This window comes from Clupea harengus, chromosome 14 (genome assembly GCF_900700415.2).
Source record: "Clupea harengus chromosome 14, Ch_v2.0.2, whole genome shotgun sequence".
In the NCBI taxonomy this organism is placed as follows: Eukaryota; Metazoa; Chordata; class Actinopteri; order Clupeiformes; family Clupeidae; genus Clupea; species Clupea harengus.
Window position 1 is genome coordinate 6,009,997 of NC_045165.1, and position 26,120 is coordinate 6,036,116.

At 40.3% G+C, this 26,120-nt stretch overlaps 3 protein-coding genes across 6 annotated transcripts; 2 read left to right on the plus strand and 1 right to left on the minus strand.

The window, feature by feature from the left end:
* Positions 1-4,579: 4,579 nt before the first annotated feature.
* Positions 4,580-6,238, minus strand: LOC105894928 (serum amyloid P-component-like). The gene is made up of 2 exons (XM_031580479.1): positions 6,232-6,238; positions 4,580-5,640 (listed from the first exon to the last, which is right to left on the minus strand). The coding sequence occupies exons 1-2, from the start codon at positions 6,236-6,238 to the stop codon at positions 5,006-5,008; spliced, it is 642 nt and encodes a 213-aa protein (XP_031436339.1). The 3' UTR covers positions 4,580-5,005.
* A 3,958-nt stretch (positions 6,239-10,196) lies between these two features.
* Positions 10,197-17,431, plus strand: LOC116223419. Of its 4 annotated transcripts, XM_031579925.1 has the most exons (15): positions 10,197-10,267; positions 10,811-10,926; positions 11,019-11,334; positions 11,637-11,829; positions 11,976-12,240; positions 12,366-12,669; positions 13,493-13,685; positions 13,772-13,940; positions 14,431-14,728; positions 14,950-15,165; positions 15,289-15,444; positions 15,665-15,880; positions 16,450-16,573; positions 16,816-16,885; positions 16,973-17,431. In XM_031579925.1, exons 2-15 carry the CDS (start codon positions 10,812-10,814, stop codon positions 17,296-17,298), a joined length of 2,961 nt encoding a protein of 986 aa, XP_031435785.1. In that variant the 5' UTR covers positions 10,197-10,267; position 10,811; the 3' UTR covers positions 17,299-17,431. The 4 variants fall into 4 exon arrangements, with proteins under 4 accessions (XP_031435785.1, XP_031435786.1, XP_042565641.1 ...); XM_031579926.2 differs by having other exon boundaries at positions 10,198-10,926; XM_042709707.1 differs by lacking the exon at positions 15,665-15,880 and having other exon boundaries at positions 10,198-10,926.
* Positions 17,432-18,690: 1,259 nt separating this feature from the next.
* LOC116223420 lies at positions 18,691-25,374 on the plus strand. Its single transcript, XM_042709709.1, has 14 exons — positions 18,691-18,707; positions 19,231-19,346; positions 19,433-19,748; positions 20,051-20,243; positions 20,414-20,678; positions 20,780-21,083; positions 22,206-22,398; positions 22,485-22,653; positions 23,144-23,441; positions 23,663-23,878; positions 24,002-24,157; positions 24,448-24,571; positions 24,815-24,884; positions 24,972-25,374. The coding sequence occupies exons 2-14, from the start codon at positions 19,232-19,234 to the stop codon at positions 25,295-25,297; spliced, it is 2,745 nt and encodes a 914-aa protein (XP_042565643.1). The 5' UTR covers positions 18,691-18,707; position 19,231; the 3' UTR covers positions 25,298-25,374.
* Positions 25,375-26,120: the final 746 nt, after the last annotated feature.

Here is a 26,120-nt window from a genome sequence, read left to right on the forward strand (position 1 = left end):
GTATTAGTCAGTGCCGATCTTCAATCTGTTAAACACAACTGATGATATTATGACGAGCACTATAATTACACTTATCCAGCGGAGCTGGATCCATAATTAGGGATGCAGTAGGGGGGCACTTAAGAACTGAAACCCTGCATTACACAAATTAAGTCTAAAGAAAAAGTAACGTCACTAAAACAGTTTACCTGTATGCTCCCACTATGGACTACCCGTATAATTCTATGATCCATTCGTCAGAGCATGGAAGTTTTCGATTGTCAGCAGAACATGCCGGTTGTTTTTTTTGTTGTTGCAGATAATCGATCTAAATGTGCCATCCCACATGTAGAGAATACGGTTACAAGGAAAACTGAACAAATCCACCAAGCATGGAAACAACTTGAGGCCAAACTATAACTAGTCTAGACTACTTACACGGTTGGGGGGGGGGGGGAATGTCGAATTACGTTTAGGTGTACTGCCAACTCCACCGTATCACAACTACATAGCTCAATTTTAATTAATGTATGGGCCTCGTTTGTCACGGGTATCTAGCTAAAACTTGTGCTCGACTTGGCTAGCTCTCCGAACACTCCTTGCAACCAAGTCAAACGTATCCTACTTGCCACGTTTCACACTCGAGACTCCACATTGCAAAGTGTTACTTAAAACCAAACGTATTGAAAAAAGTAGAGTGTTTGAGCCCGGTTTTGTCTGTAGATCCACTGGGAAAGATCTCCATTTTTCACCGCACTCATATTAATCTAGTTCAGTTCTGCAGTTCAGGTGAGCAGCACCAGTGCTACAGAGGAAACCTCTTCGCGGCAGCCTAGCTGTCCACGGCATTACCTACCAGCGAGCTCAGACCTGATTCTGAACGTGGATGGGTTTCTCGTGCTTTTTTTCTTTCGAACCGGTATCGTCGTCAACATCCCCGAATATTACTGAAAGCTAGAGTTTAAAAACAGTAACACTTGGTCAGGGACGCACATTTAAATAATCTAGGGTTAGGAGAATCTCCCATCGACTGAAGAGCGGTTCAGTCTCTCAATATATACACTTGATGACATCATCAACACGCACTGCTTTTTGGTCCAATCGGATAAGACGAAAGGAAATGCTTTTGCCGCGAAACACTGGTCTTCGATGAGCTGCATAGCCTACTAGCCTGTGGTAGTTAGCTAGCCAACAGAATCAGTGGTAAACAGGCAGAGCACATCTTTGGTGTGAAAAAGATACTGTAGTCGAAGTCATGTTGTCGTTTCGAGGACAGTCTCAAACTATGTATCATGCCATAAACATAAGTGCAATTATGTGCAACTGTGTCAACAATGGTGGAATAGCACATTTTTGTTGTCAAAACTGAAAATGTCTTATTGCTTATGTTTATGATTCAGGTGTGTTCAGGACAGGACCATGGAATATACGAATGTGTAATTCTGAATTTTAGGAGATGCCGTTGGGTATTTTCTTAATGTCCTTATGATTAAATCATTGTTGTATAAACAATATCGCATACCAGGGTTGTAAAAAACCTTCAAAAACACTGATCGCATGTTTTGAACAAACAAAAAAGACATTAAAAGGACATTTAAGGTTATCAGTAAGCAGTACTAAGTAGCCTAGGCTACAGCAAACAAGTGGTATGAATCGAATTAGATCATTAAACTTGTCAGCTCTGTCTGAATATGGATGAATCATCACAGAAGTTTTACTCTGCATTGGACTGGGTCTACCAAAAAACATCTTTGGGACCAGGCCATATCTTGATTTACTTTCTCGAGAAGTGAATGTGAAAACACTGTGAAATGTGAATGCTGTGAAATAGCTTAAACAAAAACATGTGCCTAGAATGGACATTTAGGAGAGACTTTATTCATTCATCAGAAATATAACACTGTTGTGGAAGCTATTTACAGAGTGCATATACACCTTCATCAGCATGACTGTTCAATAATTCTACTTTTAAACAAAATGTTAATGTTTCTCACAATTTAGAATAAAACAAAAAAAAGGCATAGGACATATAAGGACAATTAAACACTAAGTAAGTTAATCAAAGGGTGGCAAGCTCCAGTGTAGGCATCACATTCAATCAGATAACTTCAGGCAAGGGTTATCTAAACACTTGATATATACTGACATGGTCTTTTGTTAACTATTCAAGACATTGTGTGGGAATTATATCTAATGGGTTTATAAAATCACAGGTGAAATGATAGAGGGTCTAATTAACATCATTGCAGCAACATGCTGCTAAAAAGCCAGACAGACATAAAATCACAATTTTTTATTTGTCTCTATTTATCTTGTAAAGCTAGCAGGTTTCATAGTCCTCTAACAGCACATACCCATGAATAGAGTAATCCATCCTTCCCCAGTCCAGGTAATTACCAGGACTGTAGGCCAAACCTTGCATGTAGTTTTGAATTTCACATGCAGAAATGACATAGTCCCACATATGCACAGCTCTGATATGTCCTATGAAGGCCTGAGAGGCATCAAAACTTCCTCCATAACTATCCTGATCTTGGCCTAATGTTATAATAGGAGTTCCAGCTATGGAGCCCCCAACATGACGGGTTGTCTTCACACTGCGAATCTGATTGACAGTGACCTGAGACAGGCCAGTGGCTGCATCCCAGGTAAGACACATAGAGTTCCACTTATTCAAGTCGAATGGTAAGCCATAGAAAGCCCCAGATTCACCACCAATATACAACAGATATTCATTTGTAATATCATTTCTAAACAATGCAATACTGTTTGATTGTGTGGGGACGTCCATAGAGAAAACTGTAAAGGTTTGATCATGTAATTGGGTGTAGAAGCGCAGGCAGACCGTGGCTGAGAACAGGATCTTGGAGACCATTGGAGTTAGTCTCACATGAGCTGTAGCTCCTTTTTCTGGAAACGAGAAGACTTTTCCCGACAGGTCTGTTGAAGCTGTGAAATATCACCATAGGTTTGTTTTAGCTCTCGTACTGTTAGTGTTTCTTATCATTCCTCTATCACTGGTCACTATTGAATAATCAAAAAGTGATTTAAGAAGCTGACAATGTTTTATAGTTCATTTTGTCTAAGTTGAATTAGTGTAAGAATAGTTTAAGCTCTGACCTTGTGATGCTATGCTGCACCAAGTTACAGTAAGGAACAACAGGTTCAGCTTCTTCATGGCTTCTCTTTCTGTAGTTGAAGGATGAAAATATTCTGAAAATCATAATGTGTGTAATATGTTACAACAGACGTACACAATTCAAAAATAGATTTGCTTCGTCATAATTCAAATGAAAGTGAGCAATATCAGCATTAACAGCCATACACAAATGATGCATAAGAAATATTCAATGGTTGGTTTTCATTTAATTTTTTTCTGAGACATAGAAATAGAGATATTTAGTCAAAATATAGCAATACCTTAATTCCTTGTCAAATGCAGTTCTCAGAGAGCAAGCCACAGCAAGCACTTATATAGCCTAATAAAGCCCTTGAAATCCCTGTCAACAAATGATATGGGTTTGTACTGAATAAACACACCTGACATATTCTCATGGCCTTCAGACTGCCTTTTTAAATCAACCATGAACTTACAAATATAAATACAAATAAACCTTACTAATACTAAATGTACAACATACCCAATATTCAGATGTAATGTTGCTCGTGGTCAAGTGTTACTGTATGTTGCATGTTACATGCACATTTGTGTCAATATTCTAAAGGTTGATTGCAAAAGAATGTACAGAATTATATTCATTTTAATGAAAATAATTTTGGCTAAAATATAGCTTCATGGCATCTGGGCAGAAGATGTTATTGTTAGTCCACTTGTTGATACCAAATCATATTTATGAAAATGGAACAGGGTACAGGCAGACAGGACAGTATAATCAATTTCATGCTCAAATTTCAAGACAAATGTGTGTGTCTGTGCAAAAATAGGTTGCACATTTGTATCTGTGTAATGTCACAGGTGAAATGAGAACGGGTCTAATTAACATCATTGTAGCAACATGATGCTAAAAAGCCCTGGATGTCCATAAGATCACAGTGGCTTTTCATTTGTATTAATCTTGTAAAGCTAGCAGGTTTCTGCTTCAGATGTGTTCAGGACAGGACCATGGGATTGATGAATGTGAAATTCTGAATTTTAGGAGATGCCGTTAACTATTTTCTTAATGTCCTTAGGACTAAATCATTGTTGTATAAACAATATCACACACCAGGGTTGTAACTGATTTAATAATTCTGCCTTCAAAAACATTGATCACATGTTTTGAACAAACAAAAAAGACATTAGAAGGACATTTCCAGTCATATCTAGACAAATAAATACCCATACCTAAGTTCTCAGTAAGCAGTAAGTAGGCTACAGCAAACAAGTGGTATGAATCGAATTAGATAATTAAACTTGTCAGCTCTGTCTGAATATGGATGAATCATCACAGAAGTTTTACTCTGCATTGGACTGGGTCTACCAAAAAACATCTTTGGGACCAGGCCATATCTTGATTTACTTTCTCCAGAAGTGAATGTGAAAACACTGTGAAATGTGAATGCTGTGAAATAGCTTAAACAAAAACATGTGCCTAGAATGGACATTTAGGAGAGACTTTATTCATTCATCAGAAATATAACACTGTTGTAGAAGCTATTTACAGAGTGCATATACACCTTCATCAGCATGACTGTTCAATATTTCTTCTTTTAAACAAAATGTTATAAGGACATATAAGGACAATTAAACACTAAGTAAGTTAATCAAAGGGTGGCAAGCTCTAGTGTAGGAATCAAATTCAATCAGATAACTTCAGGCAAGGGTTATCTAAACACTTGATATATACTGACATGGTCTTTTGTTAACTATTCAAGACATTGTCTGGGAATTATATCTAATGGGTTTATAATATCACAGGTGAAATGATAGAGGGTCTAATTAACATCATTGCAGCAACATGCTGCTAAAAAGCCTGTACGTACATAAAATCACAATTTTGAATTTGTCTCTATTTATCTTGTAAAGCTAGCAGGTTTCATAGTCCTCTAACAGCACATTACCGTGAAAAAACCAAACAAACGTTGCCCAGTTCAGGTAATTACCAGGCCTGTAGCCCAAATCTTGCATGTAGTTTTGAATTTCACATGCAGAAACGGGATAGTCCCACATTTGCACATCTCTGATATGTCCTATGAAGGTCTGAGAGGCGTCAAACCCTCCTCCATAACTATCCTGATCTTGGCCTAGTATTATAATAGGAGTTCCAGCTACGGAGTCCCCAGGGCTAACATGACGGGTTTTCTTCACACTGCGAATCTGATTGACAGTGATCTGAGACAGCCTATTGGATGCATCCCAGACAAGACATATAGAATTCCACTTATTCACGTCGAACGGTAAGCCATAGAATGTCCCATATTCACCATTAATATACAAATGATATTCGTTTGTATTATCTGCTCTAAACAATGCAATACGCTTTGAATGTGAGGGGACGGCCATAGAAAAAATTATAAAGGTTTGATCATGTAATTCGGTGTAGAAGCGCAGGCAGACCGAGGCTGACCACAGGACCTTGGAGTTCATTGGAGCTAGTCTCACATGAGCTGTAGCTCCCTCTTCTGGAAAGGAGAAGACTTTTCCAGACAGGTCTGTTGAAGCTGTGAAATATCACCATAGGTTTGTTTTAGCTCTCGTACTGTTATTATTTCTCATCATTCCTCTATCACTGGTCACTATTAAATAATCAAAAAGTTATTTAAGAAGCTAACAATGTTTTATAGTTAATTTTGTCTAAGTTGAATTAGTGTAAGAATAGTTTAAGCTCTGACCTTGTGATGCTATGCTGCACCAAGTTACAGTAAGGAACAACAGGTTCAGCTTCTTCATGGCTTCTCTTTCTGTAGTTGAAGGACGAAAATATTCTGAAAATCATAATATGTGTCATATGTTACAACAGACGTACACAATTCAAAAATAGATTTGCTTCGTCATAATTCAAATGAAAGTGAGCAATATCAGCATTAACAGCCATACACAAATTATGCATAAGAAATATTCAATGGTTGGTTTTCATTAAATTTTTTTCTGAGACATAGAAATAGAGATATTTAGTCAAAATATAGCAATACCTTAATTCCTTGTCAAATGCAGTTCTCAGAGAGCAAGCCACAGCAAGCACTTATATAGCCTAATAAAGCCCTTGAAATCCCTGTCAACAAATGATATGGGTTTGTAATGAATACACACACCTGACATATTCTCATGGCCTTCAGACTGCCTTTTTAAATCAACCATGAACTTACAAATAAAAATACAAATAAACCTTACTAATACTAAATGTACAACATACCCAATATTCAGATTTAATGTTGCTCGTGGTCAAGTGCTACTGTATGTTGCCTGTTAAGTGCACATTTGTGCATTTGTGTCAATATTCTAAAGGTTGATTGCAAAGGAATGTACAGAATTATATTCATTTTAATGAAAATAATTTTGGCTGAAATATAGCTTCATGGCATCTGGGCAGATGTTCAATTTCATGCTAATATTTCAAGACAAATGTGTGTGTCTGTGCAAAAATATGTTGCATATTTGTATCTGTGTGATGTCACAGGTGAAATGATAAAGGGTCTAATTAACATCATTGTAGCAACATGATGCTAAAAAGCCTGGATGTACATAAGATCACAGAGGCTTTTCATTTGTATTAATTTTGTAAAGCTAGCAGGTTTCATAATCCTCTAACGGCTCGGACCAATGAAGGAAGAACTCCATCCTTGTCCAGAAGTGATAATTACCAGGACTGTAGGCCAAACCTTGCATGTAGTTTTGAATTTCACATGCAGAAATTACATAGTCCCAAGGTGCACATGCAACAATTGTATCTACTTCTACTCTGCAGTTTGCAGTTGAATATACACAGTACAGCTACCTCAGTGCCTTTCTGATATAATTCCAGTCCTCAGAAAGTGAAGTTACAGCTGTCATGGTTGTAAGTGTGCCAACAGGGGTATTTTTTAGCCCAGGGAAGTCATGTTGACACATATTGTGGCGTTTGTACAGTACACAGCTGACTTATTCTCATGGAGTTTGGAGTTTCCATGACCTGGATTGTAAGATTGATTACTAAATTATTTCTTAAATTCAGAATTGTATACACTTCAAAACCATATTGAGATTCAAAGCCATACAATAAATAGTCTTCTCAACATTTGGGTCTACAGTGTGACTGCAGGATTTTCCCTTCAGCACTCTTTATCAATATTCAAACACTGTTTCACACCGGTTCACATATCTATACCACCGCATTTTGTTGAACTCTTAATATATATATATATATATATATATATATATATATATATATAATATATATACAGTATATATATATTTTAAGCTATTCGTACTGTTTTTAGATAGTAGTAATATTGTTGTGTTTTATGTTGTCCCTCGTCGCACCAAATTGAGCAGTACAGTAGGAGCGAATACAATGACAATAAAGGCTTTTCTATTTCTATCAGACTTGGGTGAATTGATCTCAAATCCTTGTAGTAGGCCTATCTGTCCAACTGCTGCCTTAATCAACTGAATTGATTTTGATGAACCACTGAATAAACACAGCGGACTCTCATGCCTGTAGCTGATCACTGAGGTGACCACTAGTGACAGATTGAAATCAAACTAAACTAACTTTTGGAACGGTAACAGGTACAGGTAGGTCTTATGCCAAGAAGGAGATGCTCAGCTACATTTTAGAAAATGAGGGAATGCTACATTGACAGTTTTACTATGCTTAAATGTAATGATAGATGGATTACCTTTTGCATAGACATGACCAAACATAACTTATTATCAAATAATACCAACTTTGGATCAGTTATTTAGACTTTTGTTAATATTTCAGAGAAATCAACAAGGGAGACAGGAGAGGGAAAGAAACAGCCAGTTTATTTTGAAGAGACAGACATGGAGAAGAGGAGAGGGAAAGAAACAGCCAGTTTATTTTAAAGAGAGAGTCAAGAGGAGAGGAGAGGAGAGGAGAGGGAAAGAAACAGCCAGTTTATTTTGAAGAGAGAGACATTGAGGAGAGGAGAGGCAGAAAACAGAATGGCCCTCCGAGGCACGTCCCAATGATGGCAATGTTTTTATTCATCATCTATCCTTAATTCCTTTATGTTATCCCAGGTCCATTTGGATAAGGGTTTGCCAGTGCGGGACAGGTTGAATCCTTCGCGAAGCAAGGACAGTCCTGCAACTGTGCTCAGAAGCCGTAATTCAAATAAAAAGTACTGAAGATGGAAATGGAGGGTATGGAAAGGTAATATACTTTACATGGGCATGTACTGTATGTAGTTTGCTCTTTTGTAGTGCTGTTGTTTCCTCATTCACATGCTTTCTTTATTGATATCTTTACTAATGTAAGTGGCTGTGTAAGTGGCAGAACAGATTGCAAGCTCTTTTTCTAAAGGTTTTCAATATGCAACACCCAAGTTGTTCCATGTCGGAGAAGGAGAACCCTCATCTGTGCTTGATCTTCCTGGGAGTGTTCTCATAGTTCCACAAGACTCCCTTACAGGAACACTGAAAGACTGCAAGTTTCAGTATCTTCAGAGAATTGATGCCTTGAATGGACAGCGGCTTTACAAGAACTTTGTCCCAGTGTGAGAGAGCTTTGGCATCTTCCAAAAGGAGTGTTGAAGCCAAATGTGTTGTCAAGTATGGGGTTTACGGTCAGAAAGAGACCATTTTGCTCAGTTCAGATGAGCCACTCACTCATGTTGTGGAATTCTAGAAACACTTGTTGTTCAGAAGTTGAACAGTGCACAGAAATGCTTGTGTTGGAATTTTCTACTGATTTTTTTTCAGTATCTGAAAATATTTGGTGTGTAATATGTGAAAATCTAACATAAAAAAAACAAATCTGAAGGAACAGTGTTTGCTTTTATGTAATTTCATTCAAGAACCATGGACTGAACCTCTGACATGCATTTGCCCTAGTGAAAAAATACTTTTGGGGTAAGGATGTACTGGTTTTGACCTTTTAGGTTGATGGGATGCTGCTTCTGGACAGCGGTTTTCAAATAGTTCCTTGTTTGGAGGGACAGCCTTTTCTACCAAGCGCCTGGGGTGTGTGATAATAATAATATAATAATAATACATTTTATTTATACGCCACCTTTCATGCAAAACAATACAGCTCAAAGTGCTTAATAGCAAAGAAATTACGTGCATGAAAAAATTACAAAATATCAAAATAGACATCAAATAAACATAAAACATAAAAACTAGGATAGAGTGCATAAAAAAAAGTGTTGAAGTATGTCTGTTGCATGCAGTAAAGCTAATATCTCATTATATCTCACCTGTTAAAAAAAAAGATTGAAAAGCTTAAAAAAAGATTGTCTCTGACTAATGTTCAAGTCCTTTGGCTATAGTCACCTTCAAATGCCACTATGTAAATCACCTATTGGTTATGTCAGAGACATTTGGCTTGTGAGGTGTGGCCAAAGATTTGTGGAACCATGAACAGCTTTTTATTTGATGATTGGCTATCTTTATCCACATTTGCAAACAAATCATCAGATTACAAATACCCAGTAATCAAGTCATCATAACGTATAAAGCAATCAAGTTAATTAATAGAAATGGTTTCATAAAGGTTCATTTCTATATTTATGGCTGTCACACCACCCCCCCTCCATAATGTGATGTGTGTTGTGTTGACCTTTTTTTAAAAGATGCTGTCGGTAGCCTAGACAATGGGTGGTAAAAAGACGATAGGTGGTAACAGGACATTTTTTGTTAAATTACGGTGTGGATTGCCTGACTTTTGGATCTTCTTTTTTTTTTATTCTTTGAAGTTATAAGGTTTAATTAACGGACTTGTTAATCAACGATCGTTGGTAACCGGAAGTAATTCTGTGCTCTGATTGGTTAAGATCGGTCAGGTAACTGGTCTTAACCAATCAGAGACCAGTTGCCACTGATTGTCTGCCGACAGACAACTCTCCAATATTTAGTTTTTGGACTGCAGTGCCCATTTAAAACGCTTGCTCTCAGTGTTATATATTAGTTATTTAAACAAGTGACAAGAGGTTTTAAAATATATATATATTTTAACCAAAATAACGAACGACATTAACAGAATATTTCTTGAGTCCGCGGTCCACACTCCAGTACAGGGGGTGGCAGTACGGTACAGCTCTATTGGTGTAACAACACATGAGGAAATATGTGGGAAGCGGAAGTGGTTGACGACTGTTAGCAGCGGTTATCTTAAAACCAGAGGTACTTTACAAGTTTCGCTTTACCATGGAAGACGAGAGCTGTCAAGGATAATTGTGCTAATGGCCCAGTGATTACTGACGTTTTTCCCAGCAGCATTTTCTCTTAAATGTATTTGTTTTTGAAGATTAGATCCGACATTTATGTCCCGTGTTTTGCCAAATACTGTTACCAGGTTAAATGCTTCTCATCGCCCATAAACATGATATAGGTTAACGGCTATAAGCCTATGAGAGATTCATATTAGGATTTGAAACATGGCTATGGTAACAAAATAATAACACATTGGCCACAAAGTACGATTGCCAAACTGATTATTACCTCAAGTTCAGTGATATATTTACATTAGAAATATATGTACACTCAGGCCTAATAAATCGGATCTGTTTGGTAAGGATATCTATGGATGGATTATATATTTTTTAACTCCCAGTGATTTAGGCCGTATTTGTATGGCTTTTTGAGTTTCTTGTGGCCTTTCAAAGGTTCAGGGAATAATTTCCGGGCATGATGGACTGTAAGAGCAGTCTGTTCCACCTTCTATAGGATGAATTTCCAGCATTTTAACGATGTGGAACAATATTTACGCTTTGGAACTCACAGACAAGACCATCAGAACCAAAGCCATATAAGAAGAGCAAGTAAACATTTTTTCTTGAAAGGTAGGGAGGTAATTTTATAACATCATTGTGATCCAACATGATTTAGTCAGCGGTGTACAAATGTGCATCCTTCACCTCCTTACTTCTTGTAGATGACGGTCTTTGGCATTTTGATGGCCGACGGCAACGCAAAGTCCTACGCAGCCCGGAAGAAGTGAAGTATGTGCTCAAACAATACCACAATGAGGAGAGACACCAGAGTAGGAGGGTGACTATCAAAGAGGTGACAGGACTTTTCTACTGGGGTTCCATGAGAAAAGATGTAAACAAATGGGTTGACAACTGTGAAGGATGCCGTCAGATCCGTCAAAAATATTGCCCTGCCCCAAAGTCAAATTACTGCATTTGCTATGGATGTGAGAGTAGCCTGGTATCAAACAGTGAAGACGAGAGCCTGACCTTTCACAGGTGAGTTTTGTTGGAGCTGGGCCTTTTTAGTAGTTTTCACGAATTGTCTGAGAATTGCATGTCGTATAGGGTAGCACATTAGGATAAAAGCCAATGTGGAGTATCAGGTTTTGTTACTGTATAAGTTGTAATTCTTAATTTTGTGATTTTGTTTCCTTTGCTGTCAGGGGGCACTTAGACATATTTGGATTTTTTTAGTATGTCAGCACATGTGGAAGGCTATCAGGGGTTTTATAAGTAACACACGCATGCAGTACAACTCAATATTCTGCAAGCTTCCCCCTTATCTTCTCTGCTATCAGGTTCCCCATAAGTGATGACGAGAGATTCAAGCTTTGGATCTCCTATACCAAACGGGATCCATGGTCTCTAACCCAAACATCTGTCCTGTGCTCCAAGCACTTCACAGAGGACTGCTTTGATCACTCAGGAGAGAGTGTATCTCTCAAACCCGATGCAGTCCCCACTGTGGCAATGGCATCAGACATTCAACAGGTAACCAACAAATAAACATCAATTTGGATATGTTGTCATTTTGCTCAGAGTTCCAATCCCCTTTTGATGGCCTTTCAGTAATTCCAGAAGAGTAATTCCAGAAGAGGTTTGGTTATTCCAATGTTTGCCTTTATTAACTTGAACAGGAGAGCAATGAAGATGACGCTGACCCTTCCCAAGACCTGACAGAAGATCATATAGAGCATCCGTATGCGATGGATTCAGAGAGGGCGGAGTTGGGGGGTTTGGGCGATCTACTGTGGGAAAATGACCCAAACAGCAGGAAGGATCCTGCTTTCTCCAGGTATGATGCAGTGGAGCGGTTCTTGAGGACAGGGACATTTTCAAAGGAGTTGATTCCGGACATGAAGCACTATATCAGAAGATCCTCAAAGCGCTTCTGTCTGGAAGGTAATATATTCAATTCAATTACACTTGCAGCATCACATAACCGCATTCAATTACACTTGCAGCATCACATAACCTATTTTTGTCTTTGCATACCCCACTCATAACTCCAATTCCGTCCTGTCCAGGTGATGTTCTGTACTACTGCGGAAGAACTGGACTCCGAAGAGTGCTTCGAAGTCGAGTGCAAGTCAATACGGTGTTGAGGGAACATCACGATAACCAAGGTCATTATGGCGCACACCGATGCATGAAAAACATCACTGAGAAGTTCTACTGGGGAACTCTGATAAGGGACATACGACTGTGGGTTGGCAACTGTCAACTCTGCCTGAATATGGATGAAACATCCCAGAACTTTCACTGCTCTGTGAAGGGCTGCTACACTCAAAATGGGCCGGTGGAGAGAAGTCTGGGCCTGACCTTTCATCGGTAAGGGAGCGTCCATCCACACGGCAGTGGGCTCTCACATCCCGGCTACTTCCATCTAACACAGTTCTGCTTCATATGACCTGACCAAACAAGATGATGGTGAAATCTCATTATACTGTAATTTTCTGACTATGAACCGCACCATTTATAAACCACATGACAGAATTGTATGTCATTTTATAAAATGAACCTGTGTATTGACCACACCTGTTTATCAACCACAGTTTAAGTTGTGCCACGTAAAACTAAATACCACGTTGTTGTGGTGCCAATACTACTAGTCATTTAAAAGTTGTTGTATGAATGGATTGGGCATTTCAAGCAAAAATACTATTGTACAGCAGAATCTCACAGCGCCACACACATTTGTGATGGTAACAAGGTTATGTCTCTGGTAGTAACGATTTAGGGGAGAGCCGTAGTGCTGTGTCAGTGTCCCACACCAAGCACAGATCTAGTGCCCTGAGAACCCAGGCTCGTGTCTGGGGTCATTCCTCAAGCCCCTTCCCCATCTCTCTCTACTAAGCCCAAAAATCAAATGTTTTGTAGTATGTAATGCCTGTCACTTAATGTCTGTATGGTGTTTCTTTTACATCTGTATACTTTTCATATTGACTGACTTATCAGAGGGTAGAGAATACTTGAAAGCATTGGATGAAATTAGGATAAATGTGAGCATGTCATGTTAGGCACCTCAGGCTGTATTATTCACTGTAGCCATTAGCAATCTGAAGCTAACCAATAACGTCAGTCTTTATTGCTACCTTTCATTGATTCAGGCTTGTTTCTGTAGATCATCCCCTCATGTTACATTTATCAACAGGTTTCCTTTCGATGACCCCGAGAGGCTCAGCCAGTGGATCAAAAACACAAACAGAAGCACGTGGTCTCCACACACCAGATCAGTGGTCTGCTCCAATCATTTCACTGAAGACTGCTTTGAGCTTGTTGGCAGGGAGAAGCTGCTGAAAAGTCATGCTGTTCCCACCTTGTTACTTGGCCATTCTCGTATAGAGGTATGATGAGAAGAAGTAGTTAGCATGCCGCTAATCTCGTCTGGAAATATCACATACCACATATTTGTTTTTGTCTCTTCACACAGGAAGCACAGGGCTCAGATGTGGAAAATAACTTGGAAAATACCCAACACACCTTTTTCTCAAAATACGACGCTGTGCACAAATACTTGAGCGAAGGCGCCTATCCTCAAGGTTTGAATGGTGTGGAAAAAAATACACTGCGGAGACTCTGTCAACGATTTGCTGTACATGGTAAGCCTGTTAAATGTATTCAAAAGGTGGTGTATTATTTAGGGATGGGAATCAACGAGAACCGGTTCACAGTGGGTCGATTGCTTGGAATCCTTAGCCAAAGCATCAATTCCGCTATCGATGCCAGTGCCGTTGCGCATGCGCGACGATGTCACTGTACGCAGACTTGTTTTGTTTAGACCGCGCCCACATGGTGTCTAGGCAGAAGCGTTTCAAAGTGTAGTTATATTTCACACCAAAAGATCACCTCAGGGCCACTTGTAAGATGAAGAATATTTCATCAAGCATTTAACCAATATTCACATCTTGGTGGAAAGTCACATTTATCGCTGGAGTTTAAGACGACCGCACGGGCGGAATAGGACTATTGGTGTTTGGGACATTTTTAGCAAATTGAATGACGTTTAACATGGTCTGTCTCATATGCCACTCACTTAAAATCTAAATTACTTTTAGATGTTTTTTCACATCTGCCTTCTATGTTCTTCAGATGGTGTGCTTTTTTTCACCACAAATTGCAACCGACGCAAAGTGGTCAGGAACAAAGAGGATGTCCAGGCCACCCTCACGGCGTACCACAATGAGATGAACCACCTGGAAGTGGACAAGTGCATCACGCTCATCTCCAAGCACTTCCACTGGGGCTCGCTGAGGGCCGATGTCCGATGTTGGATCCAGAGGTGTGAGGAGTGCTCTGCTGCCCGTGCGCCTGCCCCACAGCCCTGTGCCAGTCCAGCCAGTCTAGAATGCGATGACCATGAATATTTCAGCCAGACCCAGGCTTCAAGGTGAGCGCTGAACGCACAAGGTGTTTATAGCGCTTAGAAGCGTTTTGGTGAATATCATTCAGGAGTCGCTTTCAGGAACATAGCATATTAGTAGGGAAGCCACTATTTACCTTTGCTGTTTTGCTTCATGACCACTGTTTTGTTGTAGCTACATAAAATCACTTACTGCTCAGAAACTTAATACGTTCAGTAAGGGTACAATGATGTTTTTCTTCTCCAAGTCCTTTAGCCACAGACACGGCCAGCTCAACAGCTGGGGACGTGGAACAAGTCAAGGCTGTTGCTCAGGCAGAGCCAGTGGAATCAGTTCACCTGGGCTCTGGCACATCTGGGTATCATGCTGTTAAGAGAGGTGCTCCTCTGGATAGCGCCGGACTTCCGCCAAAGAAGCGTAGAAAAGATGGAGATGTGCTCCCCATGTCCAGCGCCTTACAGAAGTATGTACCACTCAGATTTCTTCTATGGATATTTAATGAGATGGTGGCCGTAGAAATTACAGACACCACATCTCTGTTCCAAATACACACAGTCAGTTGGTCTTTAATCTTTTGATTCTGTAGTTCCCAGGTTCATTTGGAGAAGGTTTTGCCAGTGCTGGACAGGATGGAGCCTTTGCGTGCAAGGACAGTTTTGCAACAGTGCTCACAGCCCTGTGCCAGTCCAGCCAGTCTAGAATGCAATGCCCATGAATATTTCAGCCAGACCCAGGCTTCAAGGTGAGCGCTGAACGCACAAGGTGTTTATAGCGCTTAGAAGCGTTTTGCTGAATATCATTCAGGAGTCGCTTTCAGGAACATAGCATATTAGTAGCGAAGCCACTATTGACCTTTGCTTTAATGCTTCATGACCACTGTTTTGTTGTAGCTTCATAATATCACTTACTGATCAGCACTTAATACGTTCAGTAAGGGTACAATGATGTTTTTCTTCTCCAAGTCCTTTAGCCACAGACACGGTCAGCTCAACAGCTGGGGACGTGGAACGAGTCAAGGCTGTTGCTCAGGCAGAGCCAGTGGAATCAGTTCACCTGGGCTCTGGCACATCTGGGTATCATGCTGTTAAGAGAGGTGCTCCTCTGGATAGCGCCGGACTTCCGCCAAACAAGCTTAGAAAAGATGGAGATGTGCTCCCCATGTCCAGCGCCTTACAGAAGTATGTACCACTCAGATTTCTTCTATGGATATTTAATGAGATGGTGGCTGTAGAAATTACAGACACCACATCTCTGTTCCAAATACACACAGTCAGTTGGTCTTTAATCTTTTGATTCTGTAGTTCCCAGGTCCATTTGGAGAAGGTTTTGCCAGTGCTGGACAGGATGGAGCCTTTGCGTGCAAGGACAGTTTTGCAACAGTGCTCACAGCCCTGTGCAAGTCCAGACAGTCTAGAATGCGATGACCATGAATATTTCAGCCAGACCCAGGCTTCAAGGTGAGCGCTGAACGCACAAGGTGTTTATAGCGCTTAGAAGCGTTTTGCTGAATATCATTCAGGAGTCGCTTTCAGGAACATAGCATATTAGTAGGGAAGCCACTATTGACCTTTGCTGTTATGCTTCATGACCACTGTTTTGTTATAGATACATAAAATCACTTACTGCTCAGACACTTAATACATTCAGTAAGGGTACAATGATGTTTTTGTTCTCCAAGTCCTTTAGCCACAGACACGGCCAGCTCAACAGCTACAGTCAGTTGGTCTTTAATCTTTTGATTCTGTAGTTCCCAGGTCCATTTGGATAAGGGTTTGCCAGTGCTGGACAGGATGGAACCTTTGCATGCAAGGACAGTTTTGCAACAGTGCTCACAAGCAATAATTCAAATACATAATGCAAGTTACAAAAGGGTAAGATATTTGGCATGAGGGTAGTTTTCTCTTTTCTGCAGCTGTTTATTCCTTATTTACATACTGTCTTTACTGATGCAGATGACAGTGTTGAACAGACTGACAGACCTCTCTTCTAAAAGCTTTCCCAATGCATCACTTAAAAGTTTAAAAAGTTTAAGTATAATTTAAACAAAGCCGGTCTTTAAAAATATAACTTGTTGTTATTTACATTACGTCATATGTAATGTGCTGTTTTATAGATTGATGCTGGCTTAGTGATATATTTGAGTTTTTCCAAAGAAGCCACAGAGGATATTATCCCAAAGATGGGTGAGTACGAAATACCATATCAGTTTTGTGCCAAAAATGACTCAGATACAAACAGCATACAGACCTGTGGGCTCTCTTTCTCAACAGTGAGGACCTTGCTGGGGGCCAAGTTGTTCCATGTCGGAGGAGGAGAACCCTCATCTGTGCTTGATCTTCCCGGGAGTGTTCTCATAGTTCCACAAGACTCCCTTACAGGAACACTGAAAGACTGCAAGTTTAAGTATCTTCAGAGAATTGATGCTTTCAATGGACAGCGGCTTTACAAGAACTTTGTGTCCCAGTGTGAGAGAGCTTTGGCATCTTCCAAAAGGAGTGTGGAAGCCAAATGTATTGTCAAGTATGGGGTTTACGGTCAGAAACAGACCATTTACCTCAGTTCAGATGACCCACTCACTCATGTTGTGGAATTCTAGAAACACTTGTCGTTCAGAAGTTCTATGTGGACAGAAATGGTTGTGTGGAGTTTTACACTATTTTTTTTGCAGTATCTGAAAATATTTGGTGTGTAATATGTGAAAATCAAATAAAAAATCAGATGGTACAGTGTTAGCTTTTATGTAATTCATTCATGAACCATGTACTGAACCTCTGACATGCATTTGCCCATGTGAAAAAATACTTTTGGGGTAAGCATGTACTGGTTTTGTCCTTCTAGTTTGAGGGGATGCTGCTTCCGGACAGCGGTTTTCAAATAGTGCCACAGAGTCTCAATAGAATTAAGATCAGGGCTTTGACTTTGCCATTCCAGAACATTCACCTTTCTGTTTTTGAGCCACTGCAGTGCTCTGAACTTGATCTCTCGTGCTTGCGCAAACGGCATTTGCTTTTATATATATATATATACATATTTCCTGCCTAATGCATTTCAACTACATTCTTTCTCACTTCACAGAAATGCAATTTAGTCTTCATTTTCTCAGTGATTTCTCCACCAGGCTAATGACCCTTACAAATAGCATGTTTTATATCCAGAGAGACATTCTTATGTTAAGGACTCGCAGGTAGTACTTAAGTTTGGCCAATTATGGTCAAATAAGTGTCGCCTCTGTGCTATTGGTGAATCATTTGTCATCTGTGTAAAACTTGTTTTACTTGTCTGAATTGGTCTATTTCCCATTACAATGGTTTGCATCTCCCTCTTTGAATTTAGTACACTACTCGATTAAAGTATTACCTCTTTGACCTAGGTCTACTCACAAACACTATATGCATTTGGTGAAGTCAAGCATCTAAGGTCCTGCCCCCAACTCTCTCCAATGGAAAGCGGACTGACATACCTATCAGTTAGAAGCCTAGCAAGACTTCTTATTGGTTGGCAGTGTTGTAGTGGTGTGGATTGCCTGACTTTAAATAGATTTTTTTCCCCTGCGAAATTATACAGTTTATTAACGGAATTGTTAATCGACGATCATCGGTAACCAGAAGTAATTATGTTCGCTGATTGGCTTAAACAGGTCAGGTGACTGGTCTTAACCAATCAGAGACCAGTTACCACCGATTGTTTGCCAACAGACAACTCTCCAATATTTTGAATTTGGACTGCAGTGCCCGTTTTAAACGCTTGCTCTCAGTGTTATATATTGGTTCTTTAAACAAGTGACAAGAGTCTTTATTTTAGATTTGTTTTAACCAAAATACCGAACGAGATTAACAGAATATTTATTGAGTCCGCGGTCCACACTCCAGTACAGGGGGTGGCAGTACGGAGACAACTATATTGGTGTAACAACAGATGAAGAAATATGTGGAAAGCGGAAGTGATTGACTACTGTAAACTCAAAGGTACTTTACAAGTTTCGCCTGACCATGGAAGACGAAAGCTGTAATTGTGCTATAATTCTGCTAATGGCCCAGTGATCACTGATGTTTTTTCACAGCAGTATTTTCCCTTAAATGTATTTGTTTTTGAAGATTAGATCCTTGTTAATCTTACCGACATTTATGTCTCGTGTTTTGCCAAATACTGTTACCAGGCTAAATGCTTCTCATCGCCCATGAACAGGATATAGGTTAACGGCTATATGCCTATGACAGATTCATATTAGGATTCGAAACATAGCTATGATAACAAAATAATAACAAAATAACACATTTGCCACATAGTAAGAATGCCAAATTGATTATTACCTCAAGTTCAGTAATATATTTACATTAGAAAAATATGAAAACTCAGGGCTAATAAATCGGATCTGTTTGGTCAAGATATCTGTATTGGATGGATTATATTTTTTAACTCCCTGTGATTTATGCAGTAGTCTTTTAATTGCATTTGTATGGCTTTTTGAGTTTCTTGTGGCCTTCAGAGGTTGATGGACTGTAAGAGCAGTCTGTTCCACCTTCTATAGGATGAATTTCCAGCATTTTAACGATGTGGAACAATATTTACGTGTTGGAACTCACAGACAAGACCATCAGGTCCCCAGGCGTATGAGAAGAGCACGTGCAAAATTTTTCTTGAAAGGTAGGGAGGTCATTTTATAACATCATTGTGATCCAACATGTCAGCCAAGTACAAATGTGCACCCTTCACCTCCTTACTTCTTCTAGATGACGGTCTTTGGCATTTTGATGGCCGACGGCAACGCAAAGTCCTACGCAGCCCGGAAGAAGTGAAGTGTGTGCTCAAACAATACCACAATGAGAAGAGCCACAAGAATAGGAAGGTGACTCGCAAAGAGGTGTCAGGACTTTTCTACTGGGGTTCCATGACAAAAGATGTAAACAAATGGATTGACAACTGTGAAGGATGCAGTCAGATCCGTCAAAAATATTGCTCTTCCCAAAAGTCAAATTACTGCATTTGCTACGGATGTGAGAGTAGCCTGGTATCAAACAGTGAAGACGAGAGCCTGACCTTTCACAGGTGAGTTTTGTTGTAGCTGGGCCTTTTTAGTAGTTTTCACGAATTGTCTGAGAATTGCATGTCGTATAGGGTAGCACATTAGGATAAAAGCCAATGTGGAGTATCAGGTTTTGTTACTGTATAAGTTGTAATTCTTAATTTTGTGATTTAGTTTCCTTTGCTGTCAGGGGGCACTTAGACATATTTGGATTTTTTTAGTATGTCAGCACATGTGGAAGGCTATCAGGGGGTTTATAAGTAACACACGCATGCAGTACAACTCAATATTCTGCAAGCTTCCCCCTTATCTTCTCTGCTATCAGGTTCCCCATAAGTGATGACCAGAGATTCAAGCTTTGGATCTCCTATACCAAACGGGATCCATGGTCTCTAACCCAAACATCTGTCCTGTGCTCCAAGCACTTCACAGAGGACTGCTTTGATCACTCGGGAGGGAGTGTATCTCTCAAACCCGATGCAGTCCCCACTGTGGCAATGGCATCAGACATTCAACAGGTAATCAACAAATAAACATCAATTTGGATATGTTTTCATTTTGCTCAGAGTTCCAATCCCCTTTTGATGGCCTTTTTATCAGTAGAACGTGACATTGAACCGTAATACTTTTTCAGTAATTCCAGAAGAGGTTTGGTTATTGAAATGTTTGCCTTTATTAACTTGAACAGGAGAGCAATGAAGATGACGCTGACCCTTCCCAAGACCTGACAGAAGATCATATAGAGCATCTGTATGCGATGGATTCAGAGAGGGCGGAGTTGGGAGGTTTGGGCGATCTAGTGTGGGTAAATGACCCAAACAGCAGGAAGGATCCTGCTTTCTCCAGGTATGATGCAGTGGAGAGGTTCTTGAGGACAGGGACATTTTCAAAGGAGCTGATGCAGGACATGAAGCACCATATCAGAAGAGCCTCAAAGCGCTTCAGTCTGGAAGGTAATATAAGTCGCATTCAATTACACTTGCAGCATCACATAACCTATTTTTGTCTTTGCATACCCGTCTCCCACTCGTAATTCCAATTCCGTCCTGTCCAGGTGATGTTCTGTACTACTGCGGAAGAACTGGACTCCGAAAAGTGCTTCGAAGTCGAGCGCAGGTCAATGCGGTGTTGAGGGAACATCACGATAACCAAGGTCATTACGGCATAAAGCGTTGCACTAGCACCATCACTGAGAAGTTCTACTGGGGATCCATGATAAGGGACATTGAACTGTGGGTTGGCAACTGTCAACTCTGCCTGAATAGTGATGAAACATCCAAGAAGTTTCACTGCTCTGTGAAGGGCTGCTACACTCAAAATGGGCCGGTGGAGAGAAGTCTGGGCCTGACCTTTCATCGGTAAGGGAGCGTCCATCCACACGGCAGTGGGCTCTCACATCCCTGCTACTTCCATCTAACACAGTCTGCTTCATATGACCTGACCAAACAAGATGATGGTGAAATCTCATTATACTGTAATTTTCTGACTATGAACCGCACCATTTATAAACCACATGACAGAATTGTATGTCATTTTATAAAACGGACCTGTGTATTGACCACACCTGTTTATCAACCACAGTCTATTTTGTTAACAATTTAAAGTTGTTGTATGAAGGGATTGGGAATTTCAAGCAAAAATACTGTAATGTACAGAAGAAAAGCACATTGCCACACACATTTGTGATAGTCTCTGGTAGTAACGATTTAGTTGGCAAACAGCTTTAAGTTGTGTGTTACTAAGCCCAATTACAGACACCCAATAAGAAAACAAATGTATTCCTGTGTGTAGGCTACACCAGAGTATTAATTGCAGGGCTGCAGACATTTTACAAAACCATTGTATGTACTGCAGTGGATTGTCATGAAATTATGGTAGTCATATTAATGCCATTTCATCTCTCAAGATTAATTTTTATTGGATTTGCAAGCTGATTTATCAGGAAATATAGAATAGACATATAGACTTCATGGTAGACTTTATTTGGGTCATGCACTGTTATAGATTCATGATGTAAGCCAAGGTGTAATTTTTGTAGACAAAATTAAATGTTTTAATAGGGGAAAGCCGTAGTGCTGTGTCAGTGGTCAGTGTCCCACACCAAGCACAGATCTAGTGCCCTGAGGACCCAGGCTTGTGTCTGGGGTCACTTCTCAAGCCCCTTCCCCATCTCTCTACTAAGCCCAAAAATGTAATGTTTTGTAGTATGTAATGCCTGTCACCACTAAATGTCTGTATGGTTCTTTTACATCTGTATACTTTTCATATTGACTGACTTATCAGAGGGTAGAGAATACTTGAAAGCATTGGATGAAATTAGGATAAATGTGAGCATGTCATGTTAGGCACCTATTAGCCTGTATTATTTACTGTAGCCATTAGCAATCTGAAGCTAACCAATAATGTCAGTCTTTATTGTACTTTCATTGAATCGGGGCTTGTTTCTGTAGATCATCCCCTCATGTTACATTTATCAACAGGTTTCCTTTCGATGACCCTGAGAGGCTCAGCCAGTGGATCAAAAACACACACAGAAGCACGTGGTCTCCACACACCAGATCAGTGGTCTGCTCCAATCATTTCACTGAAGACTGCTTTGAGCTTGTAGGCAGGGAGAAGCTGCTGAAAAGTCATGCTGTTCCCACCTTGTTACTTGGCCATTCTAGTATAGAGGTATGATGAGAAGAAGTAGTTAGCATGCCGCCAATCTCGTCTGGAAATGTCACACACCACATATTTGTTTTTGTCTCTTCATACAGGAAGCACAGGGCTCAGATGTGGAAAATAACTTGGAAAATACCCAGCGCACCTTTTTCTCAAAATACGACGCTGTGCACAAATACTTGAGCGAAGGCGCCTATCCTCAAGGCTTAAATGGTGTGGAGAGAAATACACTGCGGAGACTCTGTCAACGATTTGCTGTACATGGTAAGCCTGTTAAATGTATACAAAAGGTAATGTATTATTTAGGGATGGGAATCAACGAGAACCGCTTCACAGTGGGTCGATTGCTTGGAATCCTTAGCCAAAGCATCAATTCCGCTATCGATGCCAGTGCCGTTGCGCATGCGCGACGATGTCACTGTACGCAGACTTGTTTTGTTTAGACCGCGCCCACATGGTGTCTAGGCAGAAGCGTTTCAAAGTGTAGTTATATTTCACACCAAAAGATCACCTCAGGGCCACTTGTAAGATGAAGAATATTTCATCAAGCATTTAACCAATATTCACATCTTGGTGGAAAGTCACATTTATCGCTGGAGTTTAAGACGACCGCACGGGCGGAATAGGACTATTGGTGTTTGGGACATTTTTAGCAAATTGAATGACGTTTAACATGGTCTGTCTCATATGCCACTCACTTAAAATCTAAATTACTTTTAGATGTTTTTTCACATCTGCCTTCTATGTTCTTCAGATGGTGTGCTTTTTTTCACCACAAATTGCAACCGACGCAAAGTGGTCAGGAACAAAGAGGATGTCCAGGCCACCCTCACGGCATACCACAATGAGATGAACCACCTGGAAGTGGACAAGTGCATCACGCTCATCTCCAAGCACTTCCACTGGGGCTCGCTGAGGGCCGATGTCCGATGTTGGATCCAGAGGTGTGAGGAGTGCTCTGCTGCCCGTGCGCCTGCCCCACAGCCCTGTGCCAGTCCAGCCAGTCTAGAATGCGATGACCATGAATATTTCAGCCAGACCCAGGCTTCAAGGTGAGCGCTGAACGCACAAGGTGTTTATAGCGCTTAGAAGCGTTTTGGTGAATATCATTCAGGAGTCGCTTTCAGGAACATAGCATATTAGTAGGGAAGCCACTATTTACCTTTGCTGTTTTGCTTCATGACCACTGTTTTGTTGTAGCTTCATAATATCACTTACTGCTCAGACACTTAATACGTTCAGTAAGGGTACAATGATGTTTTTCTTCTCCAAGTCCTTTAGCCACAGACACGGCCAGCTCAACAGCTGGGGACGTGGAACGAGTCAAGGCTGTTGCTCAGGCAGAGCCAGTGGAATCAGTTCACCTGGGCTCTGGCACATCTGGGTATCATGCTGTTAAGAGAGGTGCTCCTCTGGATAGCGCCGGACTTCCGCCAAACAAGCTTAGAAAAGATGGAGATGTGCTCCCCATGTCCAGCGCCTTACAGAAGTATGTACCACTCAGATTTCTTCTATGGATATTTAATGAGATGGTGGCTGTAGAAATTACAGACACCACATCTCTGTTCCAAATACATACAGTCAGTTGGTCTTTAATCTTTTGATTCTGTAGTTCCCAGGTCCATTTGGAGAAGGTTTTGCCAGTGCTGGACAGGATGGAGCCTTTGCGTGCAAGGACAGTTTTGCAACAGTGCTCACAGCCCTGTGCCAGTCCAGCCAGTCTAGAATGCAATGCCCATGAATATTTCAGCCAGACCCAGGCTTCAAGGTGAGCGCTGAACGCACAAGGTGTTTATAGCGCTTAGAAGCGTTTTGCTGAATATCATTCAGGAGTCGCTTTCAGGAACATAGCATATTAGTAGGGAAGCCACTATTGACCTTTGCTGTTATGCTTCGTGACCACTGTTTTGTTGTAGCTTCATAAAATCACTTACTGCTCAGACACTTAATACGTTCAGTAAGGGTACAATGATGTTTTTGTTCTCCAAGTCCTTTAGCCACAGACACGGCCAGCTCAACAGCTACAGTCAGTTGGTCTTTAATCTTTTGATTCTGTAGTTCCCAGGTCCATTTGGAGAAGGGTTTGCCAGTGCTGGACAGGATGGAACCTTTGCGTGCAAGGACAGTTTTGCAACAGTGCTCACAAGCAATAATTCAAATACATAATGCAAGTTACAAAAGGGTAAGATATTTTGCATGAGGGTAGTTTCCTCTTTTCTGCGGCTGTTTATTCCTTATTTACATACTGTCTTTATTGATGCAGATGACAGTGTTGAACAGACTGACAGACCTCTCTTCTAAAAGCTTTCACCAATGCATTACTTAAAAGTTTAAAAAGTTTAGGTATAATTTAAACAAAGCCGGTCTTTAAAAATATAACTTGTTGTTATTTACATTACGTCATATGTAATGTGCTGTTTTATAGATTGATGCTGGCTTAGTGATATATTTGAGTTTTTCCAAAGAGGCCACAGAAGAGATTATCCCAAACATGGGTGAGTACGAAATACCATATCAGTTTTGTGCCAAAAATGACTCAGATAACAACAGCATAAAGACCCTTGAGTTCTCTTTCTGAACAGTGAGAACCTTGCTGGAGGCCAAGTTGTTCCATGTCGGAGGAGGAGAACCCTCATCTGTGCTTGATCTTCCCGGGAGTGTTCTCATAGTTCCACAAGACTCCCTTACAGGAACACTGAAAGACTGCAAGTTTAAGTATCTTCAGAGAATTGATGCTTTCAATGGACAGCGGCTTTACAAGAACTTTGTGTCCCAGTGTGAGAGAGCTTTGGCATCTTCCAAAAGGAGTGTGGAAGCCAAATGTATTGTCAAGTATGGGGTTTACGGTCAGAAACAGACCATTTACCTCAGTTCAGATGACCCACTCACTCATGTTGTGGAATTTTAAAATATTTTTTTTGCAGTATCTGAAAATATTTGGTGTGTAATATGTGAAAATCAAATAAAAAATCAGATGGTACAGTGTTAGCTTTTATGTAATTCATTCATGAACCATGTACTGAACCTCTGACATGCATTTGCCCACGTGAAAAAATACTTTTGGGGTAAGCATGTACTGGTTTTGTCCTTCTAATTTGAGGGGATGCTGCTTCCGGACAGCGGTTTTCAAATAGTGCCACAGAGTCTGAATAGAATTAGACTTTGCCATTCCAGAACATTCACTTTTCTGTTTTTGAGCCACTGCAGTGCTGCATTGGTCCTTGTCCTGTTGAAAGATTCATTTTCATCTGCCCATAAAACCCTTACCATCTGAACTTGATCTCTCGTGCTTGCAGCAAACGGAATTTGCTTATATATATATATATATATATATTTCCTGCCTAATGCATTTCAACTACATTCTTTCTCACTTCACAGAAATGCAATTTAGTCTTCATTTTCTCAGTGATTTCTCCACCAGGCTAATGACCCTTACAAATAGCATTTTTTATATCCAGAGAGACATTCTTATGTTAAGAACTCGCAGGTAGTACTTAAGTTTGGCCAATTATGGTCAAATAAGTGTCGCCTCTGTGCTATTGGTGAATCATTTGTCATCTGTGTAAACTTGTTTACTTGTCTGAATCGGTCTATTTCCCATTACAAAGGTTTGCATCTCCCTCTTTGAATTTAGTACACTACTCGATTAAAGTATTACCTCTTTGACCTAGGTCTACTCATCCTGGACTTAGTAGGATACAAACATTATATGCATTTGGTGAAGTCAAGCA